The following is a 23,431-nucleotide window of genomic DNA, read 5'->3' on the forward strand; positions in this document are numbered from 1 at the left end:
GACGGGAATCCGATGAAACTCTTATTTACACAAGTATGGGCACGGGGGTCCAGAAAGTTACAACAGCAAACAATACAAAACAAACGGCAGGAGAGTGCATTGTCTAACACACTTGGACCGCCCTCTCGCCTTCAGCTCCATCTCTGCCCCCTCCCTTCCCCCCAATGCCTAACGCACGACTTGTACATGAACACCACTTGGACATTGAAGCTGGCTCCGCCCATGCTGTTGACGCCGCACAGAAGCAGGGGCATTTATGGCTTGCTCCCATCTTTTCTCTCCGCCTGGGGAAGACCTCTTGTGTTGCGATCGAAACGTCGTGGGTTTTTTGCTTTTATTATTTTCAATTTATATTTTTTTTCTATTTTTTATTTTCAATTTTTTTTTTATTTTTTATCTATGTACGTGACTCTATACAGTATACCAAACGTTACTCCATCGCATGCGACCTGCCGGTCGATCAGCCGTGACGTTCCCCACGTTTACTGCTGGGTGGGCAGAGGCGGAGGAGGAATTGAATTTAAGAAACTTGCACGGTTTTAACTTCCGTGTCGGGTGATCGAACAAGACCAGAGTGTTGACCATTAACCCCAATGGGGCATCCCAGCTCCGTGTAGTAATGCACACACACGATCACGTTGCACTGCAATACAATTCTTACACTGTGTAAAGAAATAAGAAACTCATCAGACGGAATAAATGTGGACAGACCTCAAATTACGCAGTCTTTCATTAATGTTATGAAGCATAAGTCTGATACAGCCATAATTTATTTCTACTGCCACTTATGCAATTTCGGTTTTAATTTTGTCTTTACAAAAAAACAAATGGCAATGTGTGGCCCAGGTGTAGCTATAGAGGTATATTTAATTGACGACAGACTGTAATGCATAGCTGTCAACCCATCGGGTTTACCCCGTATTCTTGTACAGGGACATCGAGTTTCCAGGTCCATACGGCATACAGCCGTTTCAATACAGGCAAAACATTTGTCTATTTGTGTTTGTCGGATGAACGTTGAGATTTTTAAGGGCACGAGGTGACTTATAAGGTCTGAATTGGTCTGCAATAAGGTAGGGCACTGATAAGGGGTTGACAGGTATGGTAATGTCATCTTTGAGGGCCGTTTACCAATCAAGGGTGGTAACACTTCTCACTGAGAGACTTCAAAACGGAAATGGATTTAATCCTGTGGCGTGACGCCAACAGTACACGTGTTCCCAGATGGTATGATAAATCGTAGATAAGATTTATTAAAGTTGTAACTAAAATATTATTTCAGGTTTTTTTTGGCAATTGCATATTTGTCGTTGCCCAGGCCTCGCCCATCCTGGCTCAAAAACTCAATGAACGAACCGTAACGATTGTAATATAATCTTGGTGAAAACGCACATAAGATATATTTTTTGGGGGGTTAGATCACGTAAATATTATTCTATAATATTATTATATTATGTTTTATTTTTATTATCTTATTATTTCCATTTTACTTGACTTTACCTAAAGAACCAAGAAGATGAATCCCTGCAATCACGAAAGCTTTAAATCGAAATATAAACGTGTCGTTAAACCCGCCACCACCCGGCAGCCAATTAGTAAAGTTTGTCACGTCAACAAAACAGGCAGCTTTGTGCTGGCTGTCGCCGATGATGCCAGTTGTAATTAATGGGGAAACGTCGCGGTCATCGAATTGAAAATGTTGTGGGTTTACTCTCCAACACACACAACTAGTAACAAATCGGCATTTGTTGTTTACGTGACAACCCTTACTAATTGGCTGTGTCAGGTGGTGGTGGGTTTCACGACACATTTATATGCATGCGTTCTCACCCAAAAAACATACGGAAAGCTGCAATAAAACACAAACGTTCTTTTTATAAGACAACTTTTTATTAAACCTTCACAAATGCGTGATAGTAAATCATAGTCCAGTAGATTGGCGAAAGCGTTTTCAAAAACGGGTCTCCCTGCATAAAAAAATATTTCACATCTCTTCCCAAGTCTTATTTATTGTTTTTTTTTAAAACAGTATAATAAAACTGGCTCTTAAAGTGCATTGTATGCATATACAATATATACTATATATAAAACAAGTAACCGGAGTAAATGTTATTACAGTGGAATGTACACTCTTTTAAACAGCTCAATAAGCCGACAGTGAATTTGTGTATACGCATGGCGTGTAGTTGTTGCTGTACATCTGGATAATTAATTTTTGGCAACTTTTAAAAAACATTTTAACGATAAGTAGAGCGAATTTGCATGGCGATGAGCTTGGAAAGGCCTTCATTCAGCAGCTATGATGAGGATGATATCCATGTAGGTTTGGGGTGGCATGACCCCACCCGTTCACACTTATCCGATTATTTTTTTGTAACCACCTCAAACGAGAATTCTTCACACTCCAGTCCTTGCGACAAACCATGGGAGGTCGTATTTTACAATTCACCTCTATTAGAATACAAATCAAGTCGTTACACGCTGCACGCAAGTGATGATTGCTAAAACACATTCCGTGTGATTAGTGCGGATTCAAATTAAGAGAGATCGTGTGTGTGTGTCTGTAAACATCAGCGGTTGCGTAACGGTGAGTGCACTGCACTACGAACCCAACAACCCGGGATCGATTCCTGCTCACGGCCAATACAAGTGACGATTATCTGAACTGGTCCTGGGCCTCCCCTAGGTCGACTCAGCCTCAATTCAGTACCTGGTGCGATGTTTAAAAACATTGCCACTCGGGAGACAAATGCGGCCCGGCGTGCGGCCGGGCGTGGTGCTGGCCACCCACCCCCTCATGTGCCAGTCCGGCGTTCATAGGTGCTACTTGCTAACAGCACTTGCCCCAACAGTTTGTTTAGGTTCTACGGGGAATCTTTTTCTTTGGAAACATCAGCACAGGGGAGACAAAGACGGCCAGGTGGGATGTTGGCCACCTACCCCCATGTGTGCTGCATCGGCCTTAACAGATACTTGATAGGCTAAACGGGGGATCTTTGCCATTGCATTTTTTCTCGTCAATGTGTCTCAAGTTGTGTAGCATGCCAACTCAAACACAGAGATTATGTGCCACCTGCCAGCGAGCCATCAATGGCACAGCACGTGGCCTCAACATGCACCTGGCCTGGCACAAGCGCTGTGGTGACGTGCCCAGTGACGAATGATGGCGGTTGTGCCACATGGCACGAGCGATTTTGCGTGCACGTGTATACTCTACATGTTTGTCATGTGACACGTCAAGTGAATTGTTTGGCAATCATCAGGCAAGCGCGGTGTGAACCTACTTAATTCGTATTTGAATGCATTAAAATTTGTAGAGTTGGAGAGAGAGGGCCCATGCTAGGTCATGAGCAATGTCATTTGGGAAACCCTGCATTGCTGGAAATTCTCGGTATAAAAGCCACATCCTCCAAATTCAGAATATTGTGAAATTGAACCAATAACATGCTGCGGGAAAATACATAACGGAGGCTCAGCGGCAAACCTTTAAGGTCTATTGAAATGAAGAAAAGCGATTGCTAAGAAGCCCCTTTTAAATGCTAAATAATTGAACAACAGTGTGATTGTGGCGAGCATTCATTTTTTTTACACTTTTCAAAATTGCTCTTCAAACCCAAGCGACGTAACTGCGATGTGTAGGGATTAAAGTTAACTATACGTAAATTGCAAAAGGGAAGTTTCTTTCGCGGGTTCTCGTCAATTTAAAAATCACTGAAACAGTTAAAATCCCTAACGATGACCCTGCCAAATGTATTTCAGAGTTTCTCGAACATGGCACGAGCCAGCCTCTGGAACTCCACGATACACCGAGACAATTTTACGGGAATTGTCACGGGCAATATTGTCGGCACCGATTTATGTTTTATAGACGAAACAACTCCGTCCACATTCTGCGTCACTGCCGTACCAAGTTGCCATAGCTGCCAATATTAAGTGCTCTTGCCAGTGAATATGGCCGATAACTGCCAATGACAACGATTACCCCAAAAATGCCGAGTGTATTGCCGTGGACCTTCTGCAGTCGGCCGCAGCATGAGCAGCAGAAAGGATACAATTACTCCACTCCTTTGGCACGCAGAGCATTGCACACCCTGGTCAGGTAGGAAGAATCCGGATAGCTTTCCCTGCAAAACAAGAGTCAAACAGTTATGATGTGACATTCTAGAATCAATTTGCCGTTATGATGTTTGGCTCCGCATTTTTAGTTTGCTGCACTGGAACCTGTTAATAACAACCCATCATCACGCAATCTCCTCTCGTCCAAACTCCAGTCATCCTCGCAGAGGCTTTTGGCTAACTGTCGAATAAAGATTATCACCGAATCGCGCGCTTTCAGATGCGCTTCTGCGGCTGTCTGGATTAGCACGGTTGGCTACGTACGGTGCATACAATAACGATAATACTTTACAGCGCTTTGTCAAGCCACTTCTGAAGGCCTTCGCACACCGCGTGAATCACGGGGGGATTACTTGACCATACTTCACCGCACCGGTCAAGTACGGGTCACAGGGAGGAGGAGGGGGTGAGGGGGAGGGTGGGGGGGGGTCGGTGGTGGGGGGGTACCCCCCCCAGGCACGTTTTCCGCTCACACCGCTCACCCGCAGCTGCTGCTGAACACGGCCGTCTTGTGGGGGATCCCGTTCCAGGTGACACGTGCCTGGCCCGAAGTCCCGCCGGTGGCGCGCACCGCGAACGTGAGACCGCGCTGGAAGGCGTTCGTGAGCAGCGACAAAACGCGCCGGCCCTCGGGGCTGTCGGGCAGGTAGGCCTCGAAGGTTCCGCCAAAGTAGGGGCGTCCGGGGTACGGGTCCCGCCTCTGCTTTGAGCCGCAGATAGACACAACACGCCCGATCGCTTTACTACGGTAGCGGTGGGGGCAAAACAACGGCCGGATGCAGCCCGTAGCTTCGCTTCACATGGCCGCGCAAACCCTCCCCCACCACCGTGGCCAATCCGTCATGCCAAGCATCTTAGCTGTCACTAATCGGTAAGTAAAGGGGAATATTTTTTTACGTGGTAATGAGTTAATAATCTTGGTCACATGCAGGGGGCCCACGACTAGTTCAGATATTACTCACTGCTAGGCATGGCCGGAAATCAAACTCCAGTTGCCAGATTCATAGGTGAAGGATTCTAACCGCTGTAACACAGCTCCCTCCTGCTCTGCACGTACCAAAAAAACCTGAGTTGTGAGAGCAATAAACTGTCCATTTAAATTCTAGATTTGAAGCTTTCGTGACTGCAAGGATTCATACTCTTAGTTCTTTTGGTAAAGTCACGTAGGTAAAAAATGAAATTAAAATTAATAAAAATAAAACAATCACGACGTTTCGGAGGCAACACAAGTCTCCGTCATCATTTCATTTTTTACCTACGTGACTTTACCGAAAGAACTAAGAGTATGTCCATTTAAAGGTCCCTTGATTTACATTACACAAATACAAACAGCATCGTAAATTGCCAGTGAGCAATGTTAGAAAACAAAATCCGTACAAACCCCTTGGATGCCATCAGGGATGTTGTAGGTGATCTTGATGGTCAGCTGCTTGCTGTGTCCCGGCAGAGGAAAATTGAGCACGGCTGAGCTCATGCTGCCTCCGAGGTCCGATCCTGCCACTGCTCCCTCAGCCGCCGCCGCCGCCTCTCCCAACAGACACATGGGGCAGAACGAGGCCCTCGCCTCCGCCGGGACCCTGGGAGGCGATCCCAGGCAGCGATCGCAGAGGCAATGCCCGCAGTTCAGCCTCACCACTTGCCCAGAGAACTGCTGGCACCGGGAGCATGTCTTTTCCAGGGACAGCAGGGGCGCCGGCGACGTTCGGCAATGCTCGCGGAGCTCATCCCGCGGCGATGCCCGTCCCTCCCCAGTGGCGTTCGCCGGGTTCCTTCTTGAGCCGCCAAGCTCCTCCAGGGAGGTCCACCTGCGCATGCCCGCGGCCGAGCCATCGCTTGTCCACAGGCCCTCGTCGGCACGCTCCTTGATGGCGGCGGCGGAGTGCCTGGAGGAGAGGCCCTGTGCGAACACGTTGGTGTCTTTAAGGGCGGCCCCGTCCAGGTTGGTTTTGGTCGAGACGGCGGACGTCAGCAAGTCCTGAGATTTCTGCAGCCTCCTGCCCATGTCCTGCGCCTTGCAGACGTCCGCGCGCGAATCCTTCGGCTTCTGCGCGTTCTGCACGGGCGTCTGTCGCGCCATGTTGCGGGGCAACGACGACGACCGTCTCAGCGCGCCGCTCGCCGAGCCCCTCTCCACGTCCACGTTGTCCTGCCGTCCTCGCGACTCCGATGACCTCGGCTTGGCGCTCGGCTCCTTCGCCGAGGGGCTACGCAGGGTCGCGGCTTTCGCCCCCCTGGTCTCGAAGCTGAACCTGTTTGGCAAAATTCTGGAGCTGGTTTTCGCGCCTTCGAGGCCTCTGGTCTGCTTCTGCTGATGCCTCTGTGGCAGGGTGTGAACGTGGTTCTGAGGGTTCCTCCTGCCGTCGCCCTCGCCAAAGTGTCGAGGGGAGACTTGAGAGTCCTTTTCGGAGGAAGCAGAATGCGGGGTACGGCCGGACGGCTCGCGAGAGACGCACGCGGCAAGCAGCTCTGCGAGCCCGTGCACAGCCGCCAGGCAGCCATCCTTCTGACCCACAATCACGATGAGGTCGTTGTGCCGTGTGAGCAGCAGGGGAGGATTCCTCTGCTGGAGGTCCGTGCTGTAAATTTGAATCTCCTCCTCGGACAGTTGCACGGCAACGCCGTCCATCAGGAGGTACTCTATGTGTAAACTGTAGCACTTGTTCAGGTACCAGACCAGAAACACCTTCGATGCATCCTCCACTTTACCTGCGCCTGTCGCACACGCCGTGAGCTTCAACACCAGGTTTGGCTTCTGCTGCAGGATGGTGATCTGAACGTTGTACCTCTTCAGGATGCCGTCGAGCTCTACTTTGCAGAACTTCTCCAAGTACTGGAATTTCAAGGCGTCCACCGAGAATGTGTCATCGGCGATCTTCTCGACGTTGGACTGTTTCTTCACGGCGGATTCCACATGGTGCGCGTCGGAACAATTTCTCCTTCTGCCTCGATCTGCCTCCTCCCTGGGCTGGAGGTGTTCGGCCAAAGCAGACGCACCGTGGTCTGGAGCATTCGAGGGTCCCCTGTCCACTCGCACGCCGCTTGCGCTCGGAAAGTAGAAATGCGAGGAGGCGTAGTAGTCCGTCATTCGCTGCTCATTGTGCAGAGATAACATTTCTTCCGGACATCGATCGAAGCCGGCGGAGTGCTGAAGCTTGCTGCTTAACGACGTGGTAGAAGACGAAGACGTCGATGCGCCATTGGATTCTCCGATAAAGTCCGACCCGCCCAGTGGCCATGAAAGGACGTCAGCAGCAGCACCGGTATCATTGGCCGTCGCACTCTCATATCTAAAGCCACTTTGCTCAGCCAAGTGCTTGCTTCTGGCGCCCGCTTCGTGGCCAACTGCACGAGCAGCTTGTCTGTTTGACGGGCCCAGCTGCTTCTCCGCTTCGCGCTGGTCGTCGGCGATGGTGGTATTGACCATTCTGAGCTCGTTGGCAGCGGCCACGCACTCCTCGCTCCTGCCGACCACACAGATGCCGCCGGCGCTTTCGGAGAACAGCACCTCGGGGAACCTCTCCTTGAGCCGCCTCCACACGTGCTTCATGGTCGCTATGCCGTGTATACCGCCACTCTCCCGCAGCAGGTTGATTTCATCAATCGGGATGAACTGCTGGCCCAGCGTTTTCTCCACGGAATTGTAGAGCTGAGCAATTTCCTTCCCGAAGCTCCTGGGGTCACATTCCGGGATGGATTTGTTCGCAGACGAAAATTGAAGCGTCACGATATCGCCGTCAACGCGTTTGGCGACGTCCACGTTGTACTTGCCACCCAGCTCTCTGCAGCGCGCTTTGTGAAACGTCTCAATGTACGTCCATACCATTGTGTCCATGGCCACACTTTCAGGACAACGGCTGAGGTCAAACGGCTCGTCCGGGGTTTGCGACGACCGAAATGGCACGTCTAGGCTCTGTGACCGCAACTGGATTTTCGAGGAGACGTCTGCCGATCTAACCCTCGAGCCTCTCTCCTGCAAGAACGCCGACGACATCGTGGCACACTGCTGCTTTCTGCCCGTCGCTTCTTTCAGGACACCGTCCGAGGAGCCGGAGAATTCATTCGCCTCGTCGTGTCTTCCCAAAAACGACGACCTGTAAGAATTAACGTCAGTATTTGCGTAATCCACCTGCCTCCTAGCAAACGCCGACATCCCGTACATTTCAGGCAATGCATAGCCATGCGAGGTGTCTGTCTGGCCCTCGAAGGTTTTGTTGGATGCCCTCCCGTCTGAATTGGCTCCGCCTCCGCTGGTGGTGTTGGTGGTGGGTGCCTTTTCTTTGGCCCCAGCTTCGTCTTTCATAAAATTAGAGCTCATACTACCGGATATATTGTAAAGACCTTCAGTGGTACGGGCATCAAACGTTTTGTATAAAAGTGCCGATTTGGTGAACGTGTCTCCCTCTAGGATGCCACGCTGATCGTCGTCTGGTAATTTATTGTAGGATTTAAGTTCACTGGCTGCCTCGTACACCTTAGAGATCTCTCCAACCAGACAGAACTCTGCTTGGTATCGCTTTATAAGAATTTCCTTGTACTTATTCTGCATGGCTTGGCATATTTTTGTCAGCTTCTCCACGCTCAAAGACGCAGGACTTAGGTCGACCCACTCTTGGCAAAGCTTGTCCTGAAATTTCTGATAAAACGTGGACAGCTCATTCCTCGCTCTGCACATCTTGCGTTTACCGTCGGCGTCGTCCAACCGGCCCACCGCCTGCGACTGAAAATACACGGTGGTGATCTCTCCGCTCTCACACTCGACGCACTCGGCATGGTTCCTGCTCAAGACGTCGTTGTACTGCTGCTTGTAGAATTTCTTGATGTACTGAAATACGTCCGTGTCCATCGCCACCGAATATTCTTCACTGTGCAGACCCCGCTCGGGCAGCGCCACCACATGAGCGCCGGCTCTTTGCGTGGGCTGCGCCTTCTTGTCGTGAAGCGCCGCCGATCTGCCGCGCGTCTCCGTTTCCTGAGCGGCTCTGGGTGCCGCGCCTTTTGCGGTCTCCATCGGGGTCGCTTTGGAATTTTTCGGGTGACCGATGGCCTTTTCTCTGTTGGGTATTTTAGTAGAAGTGTCACCGTGGGTGCCGCCATGTGACCAGTCGAGAGGCTGCTTTTGATTGTCCGCCTTCACGGGCTCGGCTCCGTTATTGGCCCTCAACTTTGAAGAGGTGGACGGCAGAGCTGCAGCGCTCTCGGAGGTGAATCGACAGTTGTTGGTTTGTACCGAAACTGACCTGCTATCCAACTGCTGCAGCCCCACCGGTCTCGGGTGGGAATTTCTGTTGTTGGAAAGTTTACTTTTGTCGGGAACTATTTGTTGATGAGGAGCCTGGACCACGGTAGATACAGTCCTGTTAACGAGACTTACCTCTGGCATTTTGCTGTTGTCTGCTTTCAAAGACATTAACTTGCACTTTTCAATGTGCTCCAATGAAAGACGGTCACCGGCCTCCTCTTGCGAAAAGGGTCTTTTACTTTCCGCCTTGTGTTGTGGGTCCACCGATGGATGCGATGGGTCCGGAAGCGCCTTTGCATTTGAGTGCTGCTTTGAAAATCCTTTTCTGCTTTCGAAACTTTCATCGGCGGCCCTCTGCGATGACGGCTTACGGCTAGCAGCGTCCTCTGGCGGCCGGTGACTCGTGGTGCCGAAATGTGCCGCCGCCGCCCCGTGCTCTACCAAGGAGAATCCGCCGTTGTGCTCGCTGCTCACGAGGTAGAGCAGCTCGTCGTGCACTCTCTGCACTTCGCGGAATGTCCCCTCCACGAACCACTGCGCTGCCGCCCTCCTGTGGTACAGCCCCGAGCTTTTCAACAGGCCCAGGACCGCCGCGTCGTCCCGCAGCGTCTCCAGGTTCACCACCATCGTCACCTTCTCGATAACCTGCGAGGGCAGCGTTCATACCGACCACGTTTGCAACGGATAAAACTAGAGACGGAAGACCGTGCGTCCGGTAAGCACATCGATCTTGCGATCTGGAGGTCGCCGATTCCGTTCCATCTCCCGGCGTGGAAGTGGAAAAAGATGGACAACTTTGTTCAAATTTCACTTTCTCAGACCACACAGCAGTATGAATGTGTATCCGATTAGTCCAACAGCAGGTCACTTGTAGTGGGGGAGTGTGGGTACTTCCACCTGCGGCCATCTGGAACGCTCTTCCTTCCGATATTAGGAAGCCACTGGAACTGTGCACTTTAAAATTTTGATTGAAAACTAATTTATTACAACGGCTTGTTGTTCAGTTTGTTGTCCTTACTCGCACCTCCGATTAGCACGGTGGGCTACGTACGGTGCGAAAGAAATTCAACATACACACGTACAGAAAATACCCTTCAGAGCCTGAAGGGGCTCTGTAAAACTCCTTCTAGTGGAGGCCCCTTCCCGCCAATGGCGGTGTGAGCAACTCTACCTTCTAGCAAGGCGCGACGACACACGAGGTGTGGTGAATTTGCAGGGTTCTCGCCTTATTGTCGCTGTATGGAGACACCTGCAACTCGTGTTCCACCTTATCGATGCTCAGGATGTGTGGCTTGTGCTTCATCACCCGTCTTGCCACTGAACACGTCCGGCGTTCAAGGGACAGAGGAAACATCTTCGGGTGACAAAGGCAGTGCTGGGGTGAGCATGCACGGTAGGCGAGAGCGTATATATACAAAGACAAAGATCATCCCATATAGCCATAACAGACTTTTGGGTCAAGTGTTGTTACTGAGCATCTATGAAGGCCGGCACGAAGGGGGTAGGTGGCTAACACCACGCCTGGTCACCTTTGTCTACCGAGTGGCGATGTTTACACATACCGCACCAGGTACTCATTTGTATGTACGTATGCTGAACTTCTTTCGCACCATACATAGCCGACCGTGCTAATCGGTGGTGTGGGGAGAAGGACAACTAGGCGAAGTCCTGGACCAGTTCAGATAATTGTCAATGGTGTTGACTGCGAGCTGTAATCGAACTCGGGTCGCCAGGTTCGTAACGCGTTGCGCTAACCGCTACGCACTGCTACCTACCCTGCGAGTCTTGGAAGGTGAGCAGGGCACAGCCGGGAATCTCCGTCGGGTAGATCACCTCCAGCACCTCCCCGCCGCCCTTGCTCGGCTTGAGGAAGTGGATGAGCAGCTTATCGCGGAGCGTCTCCTCGTTGTGCCCGAGTGGCACGCGGCGGACCCACACGCGGCGTCCGTCCACTTGCGCCACCTCGCCCCGGCTGGGGCCCGGCTCCTGGCTCATCCTGCTGCCACCGGCGGCGGCTCGCTCAGCGAGCGGCGAGACACTGCCAGCACGGCGACGATGGCTGGTCGTTAATCTGTTTCGGGGATTTGCACAGAATGTTGCTCGACTGTGGGCGGTGTAGAGTCGGGCTTGTCACCCGTCACATTTTGTGTTCAGATTAAGCATTCTTTTGCATACATTGAGCTGTTGCTGCTGCTGGTAAATGTGTTTATATTTCATGCTTTTGTAAGATAAGTAGGTTCCTATGTATTTTGGTGTTTAATGTTTTAGCATATTAGCAATTTGGACGAACAGGTACCATATAATTAATTTATATTGCCAATTTGTACCATCAGGTGTGACTGATTGAAAACATTTCACGAATTTACCTCTGAAATCCTCAACACCATGCATGAATTTTAAGCGATTCACGAGACGTCAGAAAGACGACAGTTAATCGTTAATCTACCTCGAGGATTTGCACAACGCTGCTAGCTCTTCGTTGCGTTGTTCAGAATAATGTCCGACATTTCGTTCCATGTGCTGGCTGCATCTTCTGAACAAGCTCCCGAGGAAGGTCCCTAGCAACGTGGAGTGAATATTGACGGTGCGTATGCTTTCATTTGTTTACGAATCTCCCAGTTTTTGTGGAACAAAATGCTGGACAATCACAACTAAAACACATTGGAGAGCTGCGGAGCACAACCACCAACACCTACGCACGCAGTGGCATTACTTCCTGGTATTCATGCAGCCAGGCCCATTGCCTAATCACGTTTTTGCAGCTGCTGGCAAGGGTGTATAAATAATACATATCTTTGCACGTCATATCCCCACTCATTTCGGTTCATCGACAAGTGCGCGGATATTCCCAAAAAAGCCACGTATGACCCAACAACACTCTGAATTTTATAGAGCTTCTATTTTCAACCGCATCTCAAGAGGCTGTACAACACAGCTGACTATGTCCATCAAGGAGGCAGATATCACAAAGACCCCCTATTTAGCCTTTGTTGGGGCAAGTGCTGTTAGCAAGCACCAATGAAGGCTGGCACAACACACAAGGTGAGGGGTGGAGTTAGCTGGCCAGCACCACGCCCGGCCGCTTTTGTTTCCTCGATGCTGTTTACACAGTCCATCAGTTACTGTACTCATTTAAGGCTGAGCCGTTCCAGGGGAGGACCAGAACCAGCTCTGATATTCATCACTGATGTTGGCTCAAGTCGCAGAGTTCATAGCACAGCGCGCTAACCACCGCGCTCACACACACACTAACACATGGATTGAAGAACAAAATCAGGTTAAAAACATCATATTGGGTTTTAAGAAAAAGCACTGCGAGTGGGCTTGGGTGTCTGGCCTATGATCGAGACTAACGACGGAGTTGGCAAAGGAGGGAAAGAGGAATTTCCACCGTGGAGATGCAGCGATGAAATCAGCTCGTGTACAGGTGCTGGGAGGACCGTTGCATTCCAAAGAACGTGAGAGATGGCGATGGCTCTGGAGGCCATCATCCAGCAGCGGATAGAGCTGCTGTTGCCCAATGGTCACGACGATAGATTTTTTGGGGGGTTTTCGAGAGACGTCCGAGGCAGCAGTCCGAGAGAGAGAGGGCCTTGATAGAGCCGGACGACTTGAACATGGCACCAGGAAGTTTCAGACAGTTTGATTTAATCACTGGGCAACAGGACTGATTTCACAGGAAGTGACCCCGTCACTTGTACAACCTCTCTCTCTCTCCTTGCACTTAGCGTAAAGTTTAATTGGGGCATTCACAAACACCAACAACAAAAATAGTTTATATGCCGTGGTGGTGGAGACCTTGGAACGATTCGCTCGATTCAACGCTGCTCACTCTTCGTTGCGTTGTTTGACATAATGTCCCACGTTTTGCTCCACGTGCTGCCAGCATCTTCTGAATAATCTCCCGAAGAATCACAGGATCATAGTAATCGCTTTACACACAACAACAATAATAGTACAGCACTACGAAACACCCCTTTGTCGATACTTTATCCTGTTGGGTGAAGACCTTCACACGAGGTGTCAGTCATGGGGTGCGGAGTTGGGGGGGGGGGGGGGTTCGACCATACTTCACCACGCTGGTCAGTTTGTAGGTTTCGTGAAGGAGGAGTAATGCTCAGGGGCCGATCGATTACTGATCACACTCGCCACTGACGTTGACCGTAGAGGAGTTTGTCTGGTGCCAGGATGTAGAGTGGAGTTTGTCTGGTGCCAGGATGTAGAGTGGAGTTTGTCTGGTGCCAGGATGTAGAGTGGAGTTTGTCTGGTGCCAGGATGTAGAGTGGAGTTTGTCTGGTGCCAGGATGTAGAGTGGAGTTTGACTGGTGCCAGGATACAGAGTGGAGTTTGTCTGGTGCCAGGATGTAGAGTGGAGTTTGTCTGGTGCCAGGATACAGAGTGGAGTTTGTCTGGTGCCAGGATGTAGAGTGGAGTTTGTCTGGTGCCAGGATGTAGAGTGGAGTTTGTCTGGTGCCAGGATGTAGAGTGGAGTTTGTCTGGTGCCAGGATGTAGAGTGGAGTTTGTCTGGTGCCAGGATGTAGAGTGGAGTTTGTCTGGCGCCAGGATGTAGAGTGGAGTTTGTCTGGTGCCAGGATGTAGAGTGGAGTTTGTCTGGTGCCAGGATGTAGAGTGGAGTTTGTCTGGTGCCAGGATGTAGAGTGGAGTTTGTCTGGTGCCAGGATGTAGAGTGGAGTTTGTCTGGTGCCAGGATGTAGAGTGGAGTTTGTCTGGCGCCAGGATGTAGAGTGGAGTTTGTCTGGTGCCAGGATGTAGAGTGGAGTTTGTCTGGTGCCAGGATGTAGAGTGGAGTTTGTCTGGTGCCAGGATGTAGAGTGGAGTTTGACTGGTGCCAGGATACAGAGTGGAGTTTGTCTGGTGCCAGGATGTAGAGTGGAGTTTGTCTGGTGCCAGGATACAGAGTGGAGTTTGTCTGGTGCCAGGATGTAGAGTGGAGTTTGTCTGGTGCCAGGATGTAGAGTGGAGTTTGTCTGGTGCCAGGATGTAGAGTGGAGTTTGTCTGGTGCCAGGATGTAGAGTGGAGTTTGTCTGGTGCCAGGATGTAGAGTGGAGTTTGTCTGGTACCAGGATGTAGAGTGGAGTTTGTCTGGTGCCAGGATGTAGAGTGGAGTTTGTCTGGCGCCAGGATGTAGAGTGGAGTTTGTCTGGTGCCAGGATGTAGAGTGGAGTTTGTCTGGTGCCAGGATGTAGAGTGGAGTTTGTCTGGTGCCAGGATGTAGAGTGGAGTTTGACTGGTGGCAGGATACAGAGTGGAGTTTGTCTGGTGCCAGGATGTAGAGTGGAGTTTGTCTGGTGCCAGGATACAGAGTGGAGTTTGTCTGGTGCCAGGATGTAGAGTGGAGTTTGTCTGGTGCCAGGATGTAGAGTGGAGTTTGTCTGGTGCCAGGATGTAGAGTGGAGTTTGTCTGGTGCCAGGATGTAGAGTGGAGTTTGTCTGGTGCCAGGATGTAGAGCGGAGTTTGTCTGGTGCCAGGATGTAGAGTGGAGTTTGTCTGGTGCCAGGATGTAGAGTGGAGTTTGTCTGGTGCCAGGATGTAGAGTGGAGTTTGTCTGGTGCCAGGATGTAGAGTGGAGTTTGTCTGGTGCCAGGATGTAGAGTGGAGTTTGTCTGGTACCAGGATGTAGAGTGGAGTTTGTCTGGTGCCAGGATGTAGAGTGGAGTTTGTCTGGTGCCAGGATGTAGAGTGGAGTTTGACTGGTGCCAGGATGTAGAGTGGAGTTTGTCTGGTGCCAGGATGTAGAGTGGAGTTTGTCTGGTGCCAGGATGTAGAGTGGAGTTTGTCTGGTGCCAGGATGTTGAGTGGAGTTTGTCTGGTGCCAGGATGTAGAGTGGAGTATGTCTGGTGCCAGGATGTAGAGTGGAGTTTGTCTGGTGCCAGGATACAGAGTGGAGTTTGTCTGGTGCCAGGATGTAGAGTGGAGTTTGTCTGGTGCCAGGATGTTGAGTGGAGTTTGTCTGGTGCCAGGATGTAGTGTGGAGTTTGTCTGGTGCCAGGATGTAGAGTGGAGTTTGTCTGGTGCCAGGATGTAGAGTGGAGTTTGTCTGGTGCCAGGATGTAGAGTGGAGTTTGTCTGGTGCCAGGATGTAGAGTGGAGTTTGTCTGGTGCCAGGATGTAGAGTGGAGTTTGTCTGGTGCCAGGATGTTGAGTGGAGTTTGTCTGGTGCCAGGATGTAAAGTGGAGTTTGTCTGGTGCCAGGATGTAGAGTGGAGTTTGTCTGGTGCCAGGATGTAGAGTGGAGTTTGTCTGGTGCCAGGATGTAGAGTGGAGTTTGTCTGGTGCCAGGATGTAGAGTGGAGTTTGTCTGGTGCCAGGATGTAGAGTGGAGTTTGTCTGGTGCCAGGATGTTGAGTGGAGTTTGTCTGGTGCCAGGATGTAGAGTGGAGTTTGTCTGGTGCCAGGATGTAGAGTGGAGTTTGTCTGGTGCCAGGATGTAGAGTGGAGTTTGTCTGGTGCCAGGATACAGAGTGGAGTTTGTCTGGTGCCAGGATGTAGAGTGGAGTTTGTCTGGTGCCAGGATGTTGAGTGGAGTTTGTCTGGTGCCAGGATGTAGAGTGGAGTTTGTCTGGTGCCAGGATGTAGAGTGGAGTTTGTCTGGTGCCAGGATGTAGAGTGGAGTTTGTCTGGTGCCAGGATACAGAGTGGAGTTTGTCTGGTGCCAGGATGTAGAGTGGAGTTTGTCTGGTGCCAGGATGTAGAGTGGAGTTTGTCTGGTGCCAGGATGTAGAGTGGAGTTTGTCTGGTGCCAGGATGTAGAGTGGAGTTTGTCTGGTGCCAGGATGTTGAGTGGAGTTTGTCTGGTGCCAGGATGTAAAGTGGAGTTTGTCTGGTGCCAGGATGTAGAGTGGAGTTTGTCTGGTGCCAGGATGTAGAGTGGAGTTTGTCTGGTGCCAGGATGTGGAGTGGAGTTTGTCTGGTGCCAGGATGTAGAGTGGAGTTTGTCTGGTGCCAGGATGTAGAGTGGAGTTTGTCTGGTGCCAGGATGTAGAGTGGAGTTTGTCTGGTGCCAGGATGTATAGTGGAGTTTGTCTGGTGCCAGGATGTAGAGTGGAGTTTGTCTGGTGCCAGGATGTAGAGTGGAGTTTGTCTGGTGCCAGGATGTAGTGTGGAGTTTGTCTGGTGCCAGGATGTAGAGTGGAGTTTGTCTGGTGCCAGGATGTAGAGTGGAGGTTGTCTGGTGCCAGGATGTAGAGTGGAGTTTGTCTGGTGCCAGGATGTAGAGTGGAGTTTGTCTGGTGCCAGGATGTAGAGTGGAGGTTGTCTGGTGCCAGGATGTAGAGTGGAGTTTGTCTGGTGCCAGGATGTAGAGTGGAGTTTGTCTGGTGCCAGGATGTAGAGTGGAGTTTGTCTGGTGCCAGGATGTAGAGTGGAGTTTGTCTGGTGCCAGGATGTAGAGTGGAGTTTGTCTGGTGCCAGGATGTAGTGGAGTTTGTCTGGTGCCAGGATGTTGAGTGGAGTTTGTGTGGTTTATAGCAATACAGTATATAATTTAATGTTGGGGTTGTCTATGGCAGTATATAGTACGGTGTAGACTCGTGTGATGTAAGAGAATAAAGTTTAGATGGAAGCATATTATATTTTTTACGACGTAGAATTGTAATGTATTACTTACTGTTAGTAACTCAGCTTATTCTAGAGTATATTTAGTATACTGATGATACTATGTAGTTTATACTTTAGTTGTTTACGTGGTGGTTTTAGTTACTGCAGCTACATACTATTAACACTCCTTCCCTTTATTTATGCTACCCCTATCCCCTCCTTTTGATGCTGCTAATCCTGCATAATGCACGGGCATAAGTAGTACTAATCACATACCTGCATTTCCCATATCCCCTCCCTTTGATGCTGCTAATCCTGCATAATGCACGGGCATAAGTAGTACTAATCACATACCTGCATTTCCCATAAATATGCTAAATTCCTCTTGATATTCCAACCCAGATTAAATATACGCTCCAAGCATGGTGCTGTTTCATTCAGACGCTGTCTCCCCGACAGACCTGGTCTTCACCTGAGGACAGCTGCTTGCGTTGTGGCCGAAACGTCGTGAGAATTATTTTATTATGTTTTATTGTTATTATTTTATTATTTCCATTCTACGTGACTTTACCGAAAGAACGAAGAAGACGCTTTATTCATATAGAATACTCTCAAATCGGGCGTTTAGGCTGTCGACGACACCGTCCTCCATAACCTCCTCATCCCAGTCGTCTTGGTCGATGGCGATCTCATCAACAACCTGATCAAGTTCGTCATTGCCATCATCCTTGGACGGACGACAGGCATTAAGATCCTGCGCCGCTCCAGCCCAGTTAGACGGAACCTTCAGGCAGCCGGCCGTGATCCATGAGCGCAAGCACATGGACTTTATGAAGAGCGTCGTTGACAGCGACTGGCAAACGCATGTGAACTCCCGCCCGGCTCCGCTATTCGCACGTTCACAGGGAGTTGACGTCGCCGGCGCTCCCAAGTAGTCGCAGGCCATCTTGTAGTGGGCGGGGAGCAGCTCTTTGCGGAGAAACCACCACTGCATTACGTCAATGAAGGCGCTGGCGGTCGTGACGCCCATGCTCAGAAAACGATCGACTTCATCGCTGTCGTCTATGGAGTTGCCGACGTTGCTGAACAGGGTGCTGAACAGCGACCGCTCCTCCATATGGGCAGCAACTGCCATCGGCGAGATCGTGAGCACGTCCGAGTAGCGATGCTGCAGGACAGAGCGGATTGTGGCCTTCAGTGTAGCCAGCTCGTCTTGGTCTGTCGTTTTCGGCAGCTGTGGATTCAAGTAGGATGCCACAATGGCGGGTTCCTGAACCAGTAGGTGGCGGTACCGCACCAGTTCGGCCTTCATCTCCGTCGCAGTCAAGGGCTCATCGATCGCTCCAAGGGCGGCTTCACCGTGATCGCAATGACGGACGAGGTGCTCCATCGTCACCGGCACGAGATCCAATGTCGAATTGTAGTCCGCCGACAACGAGGCCATGACCTGGCGCGGCATTCGCAGAAATGCTGTCACGCCCTCGATGTTTGCCCACTGCAGTTCAGATAAAGCACCGACACCGATCACTTCCTGGAAGCGCGCCATGATAATGTACAATGGGACACGCTTCTTGATGGCGTCGTCGCCCATGTAAAACGTCGAATGCCACCTGGTCGGCGAATCCTGGTGCGTCGGCTCCTTGCTGGCGAGCTTGGCGATCTCAGCCTCGCGGCGGTACGACTGCCGGACGACCTTGCTGCACCTGATATTGAAGAGCGCCTTGCGCAGTTCGGCATTTGTTGACTTGATCAGTTTTAGAACTTGGACGACACCGATCTGGACGGATTGATCCGCACATCGAATATGGTGGCAAGCCCGCAACTGCTCATATCCGGCGTCCACGTTGACCAGGGCGAACAACGTCTTGACAGCACTGTTCGCATCGGAGCCATTGTCGCTGGTGACAGCAAGCAGCTTGGTCGAGATATTGTGCCCGAGGCTTTGGAGGTGCTCAAACAGAGCGGCCCCAATGCGCTTGCCAACACCCGTTCCGGACTGCACATCGAGGATTGTCAGCAGCATGGATTTTTACGCACCAGATTTGCTGTCGATCCAGTGCACCGTGACCATCCAAAATCCCTTCAGGTTGCGGTTCGACCACCCGTCGATGGTGAGCGAGATGGCGACGTCCAGGTTGGAGAAGAACGCCCCGACGATGGGCAGCATGATGGCGTGATGCTCGACAATCCTGCGAATGATGGTGCGGGTCGACGGGCCCTCGTATCCCTGCGTCAATGTGTCGACCAAGGTCTTGAACTTGTCGCTGCCGGCGGCTCGCAAAGAGATTGCACCTTGGATAACAAAATCCACCACCGCGTTCTCAAACTTTACCAGGAGGCGATCCGGGATTGCTAGCCGGCTCAGCGTTTGCTGTATTAGGTGGCTCGCCGACGCCGACGTCCCAACCTCGCTGCCTGGGGCGAGCACGTTGTGTTTCTTGAGGTGGGCTTTCCACCCCGACGCGTTCGTGTGGGTGGAAAACCACTTGCGGCAGTGCACGCACTGCCGCTTCCCTTGCTGTGCATGGGGATCACCCTCCATCCAATCGTGTGTGTGCTCCCACGGGAACGCATACCGCTGCCTCTTTCGATTGCTGTTCGCAGCAACCCCAAAAAGCCGTTGCTGGCATCCTCGTCCTCTAGTACCTCGACCTCAAGAACGTGGACCGTCTCCATGTGCTCCGCCATCACTTTAAAATGGAGGCCACGGACTGCGTCACTGCGCCACGGAACTTTTAGCGGTAAAGAAGGTACTGTATTTACCAGGTAATTATTCGCCCTACCCTTACCCTACCGGGTAATTCTTCTGAGCTACCTTTACCCTACTCTTTACCTTACCCCTTGGCATGTCGAAACCTTTACCCTTTAACCCGGTAATAAAGGTAATTTACCTTGCCGAGGCCTAGCTTAGCCCCGTATTCTTGTACAGGGACATTGAGTTTTCAGGTCCATACGACGTGGAGACGTTTCACTACGGGCAACAACAACAACAATAACATTGTCTATTTGTGTTTCTCCCTTGTGATGGGACTTTGTAGGATGCACGCTGAGATATTTCAGGGACACGTGGTGACCAATAAGATCTGAATTGGTCTGTAATGAGTTAGGGCACTGATAAGGGGTTGACAGCTATGGAACTCACATTGCGGAACAACAACAACAACTCACAACAACAAGGCACAACAACAACAACAACCAACGAGGAACTCGCGGATTGGCTTAGAGATGAGAGAGGGATGAGAGAGATGATAGGCAGACGAGAGAGAGATGAGAGAGAATCTAGAGATGAGAGAGATGAGAGACAGGCCAAGTGTGCGGTTGGAGTGATGGGGGGGGGCCTTGGATGGAGCCTGCTGCTGGACGGAGGCCTTCATCCAGCAGAGGATCAATCACAGCTGATGTTGGTGGTGATTATCGATCGATCGATTCTCATCGAACCAACCACATTTAACTGCATACGGAACATCCGAGTTTGAACAACAACAACACCGACAACGAAGCGTCAATGAAGCCGTCGGCCTGGGGGTTGCTGCAGCAGCAGCAGCTGCTGGTGGTGGTGGTCGTGGTGCTCACGTCAACCACCAGCACCACCACCACCAGCAGCACAACAACAACGATGCAGCCACTCCACTGCTGGATGAAAGCCTCCCCGCAATCCGCCATGTTCACGATGCTACCGGAGGCACCTTGAGCACGCGTGCCGATTTCATCGCTCCATCTCCTCGTCACCACCACCCCCACTACAGCGGCTCTCAATGCAAGTCCCAGGACCATCACTCACAACCACCACCACCACTAACACCCTTCCCCCCATTCCTTCTTTTCCTTTCCTTCCGCAACCCCCCACGCGGCTCGTCCTCTCGCACGCGTTCGTGTGACCAGGGCCCCGCGCGGGGTTCACAGACAATTCTCAACCGCGGTCATTCCTCACACACGAACCCACCAGCAACAACAACAACACCACCAACATCACCACCACCAACAACAACATCATCAACAACATCATCACCACCAACAACAACACCAAACACCACCAACAACATCACCACCACCAACACCAAACACCACCAACAACAACACCACCAACATCACCACCACCAACAACACCACCACCACCAACAACATCACCACCACCACCAACACCACCAACATCACCACCAACACCAACCACACCACCACCAACCACAACACCAACTACACCACCAACATCACCACCACCAACAACATCACCACCACCAACACCACCAACATCACCACCAACATCACCACCAACATCACCACCAACACCACCACCAACAACAACACCAACTACACCACCAACATCACCACCACCAACAACATCACCACCAACATCACCACCAACATCACCACCAACACCAACCACACCACCACCAACTACACCACCACCACCAACCACACCACCACCAACCAGACCACCACCAACAACCACACCACCAACAACCACACCACCACCACCACCACCAACCAGACCACCACCAACAACCACACCACCACCAACAACACCACCACCATCACCACCAACACCACCACCAACAACACGCACATCCCACAGACTCACCCTGCCGATGCAGCTCACCGCCGCGCAATTGCGTTGGGGTCGGGGGTGGCGATGGTGATGGGGGTGGTGATGTGGGTGGTGGTGATGGTGGTGCCAGGGTGGAGGGCAGGTAGCTGCAGGGGTGTGTGTGAACAAGGCTGTGAAGGGGGGGGAGAGAGAGAGAGAGCAAGGCGGCTGTGTGTGGTTGGAATAGGAGGCAGAGGGGTCGTGCTTGTGGCAGTGCGGAATCGGGTCTCGGCTGTGACGCGTTGTTAGGGGGGGGGGGCAATGACGCAGGCGAGTGAAGTCATGTTCGCTTTGCCGAGAGCGAGCGGCAGGCGGAGAGGAGAAATAGACTCCACCCCCTCCTCCACCCAGCCTTCTCCCAATCTCCTCCTCCTCCCAATCTCCCTCCTCATCCCCTTCTCCCAATCTCCCTCCTCCCAATCTCCCCCTCCTCTCAACCTCCTCCCAATCTCTCCCCTTCTCATCCCAATCTCCCTCCTCCTCCTCCAAATCTCCCTCCTCCTCATCCCCTTATCCCAATCTCTCCCCTTCTCATCCCAACATCCCAATCTCCCTCCTCCCAATCTCCCCCTCCTCCTCCAAATCTCCCCCTCCTCCTCCCAATCTCCCCCTCCTCTCAACCTCCTCCCAATCTCTCCCCTCCCAACCTCCGATCCCTTAACCACGTCGGTGCTAGAGTGACGCCAATGTTGAATTGAGAAAGGGGGACCCCCCCCCCAACCACCACCACCACCACGCATAGGACATCCTTCGTGGAGATGGAGCTACTGAATCTCTCTCGGATACAGGGGAGTGCTACATTGCACTGCCGCATCGTGAGATGATGGATGGCGTGTGGCTGCCTTCATCCTTTAAGCAGACGCACCAATAAATTATAACGGCTGCAAGTTTATAAATCTACTTGCTTAAGCGACGTCAATATTGAGTTACGTTCGATTAGGAGGGAAGGTGGTAACGAGAGCCCCCCCCCACCCCGTGGAGATGGTGTCAAGTTTTTTTTTCTCGCCAAAGAATTGGAAAGGAACGTGCAGAAGAGATAAACTGCTCGAATGCAATGTTATCGATTTAAAAATGTTTAAAGAAAGCAGTTTCAGTGGTGTCATTTTTTTTAGTTTAGGTGGTCACCTGCCCGAGAGGGCGGTCCCCCGAGGAGATGGAGTGAAGTTTGCTCGCTGGAGAAGATAGCCCGCGGCGGCGGCTCCTCGAGCCACTGCCATCAAACGTCGCGAGTGAAGGACGTCACTGTGTAGTGCGATCATCAGGGGCGGGGAATATCGATTAGAAACATTTGATCACCGTCTTTTTTATTGTTGAATATAGCGACCTCTAGTGGCCGATTGGGGGCGGTGGGTTTACGTGAACATTCATAAACGGCTTAAATTTCGAGTTAAAGCTTTCGTGACTGCAGGGATTCTTCTTCTTGGTTCTTTCGGTAAAGTCACGTAGAAGGGAAGTAATAAAATAATAATAAATAAAACATAATAAAATAATTCTCACGACGTTTCGGCCACAACGCAAGCAGCCGTCCTCAGGTGAAGACCAGGTCTTGCGGGGAAACGTTGTGAGAATTATTTTATTATGTTTTATTTTTATTTATTTTATTATTTGTCTTCTACGTGATTTTACCGAAAGAACCAAGAACATTCATAAATGCCCTTTGTTCAATCCACTGCTGAATGACGGCCCTGCCCAAGTCGTCACCACCCCTCACGGCCCTGCTACCTCCGATTAACACGGTTGGCTACGTGCGGTGCGAAATAAGTTAAACGTACGATCTCAACACTCCTGAGCTCATCTCATCGCTGCATCTCCACGGTGGACGTGCCCTTGGGCTGCCGAATTCCGTCAGTCTCGACCACCGACCATCTCATTTCTTCTCGTAATGTCCCTGCCAAAGGCCACTTTTATTCAGTCGTCGACGTCTCTTAAC

The 23,431-nt window shown here is 51.2% G+C and overlaps 1 protein-coding gene across 6 annotated transcripts; it reads right to left on the bottom strand.

Annotated features, from left to right (window-relative positions):
- Positions 1-1,868: 1,868 nt before the first annotated feature.
- On the bottom strand, positions 1,869-21,743 carry LOC144730723 (uncharacterized). Of its 6 annotated transcripts, none has more exons than XM_078611431.1 (7): positions 21,496-21,743; positions 19,808-19,887; positions 11,131-11,393; positions 10,581-10,672; positions 5,498-10,000; positions 4,599-4,816; positions 1,869-4,124 (listed from the first exon to the last, which is right to left on the bottom strand). In XM_078611431.1, the coding sequence occupies exons 3-7, from the start codon at positions 11,348-11,350 to the stop codon at positions 4,055-4,057; spliced, it is 5,103 nt and encodes a 1,700-aa protein (XP_078467557.1). In that variant the 5' UTR covers positions 11,351-11,393; positions 19,808-19,887; positions 21,496-21,743; the 3' UTR covers positions 1,869-4,054. The 6 variants fall into 6 exon arrangements, with proteins under 6 accessions (XP_078467557.1, XP_078467554.1, XP_078467558.1 ...); XM_078611428.1 differs by having other exon boundaries at positions 11,131-11,426; XM_078611432.1 differs by lacking the exon at positions 19,808-19,887.
- Positions 21,744-23,431: the final 1,688 nt, after the last annotated feature.

The sequence above is a fragment of the Lampetra planeri genome, chromosome 36 (genome assembly GCF_965212315.1).
Source record: "Lampetra planeri chromosome 36, kcLamPlan1.2.h2, whole genome shotgun sequence".
Classification (NCBI taxonomy): domain Eukaryota; kingdom Metazoa; phylum Chordata; class Hyperoartia; order Petromyzontiformes; family Petromyzontidae; genus Lampetra; species Lampetra planeri.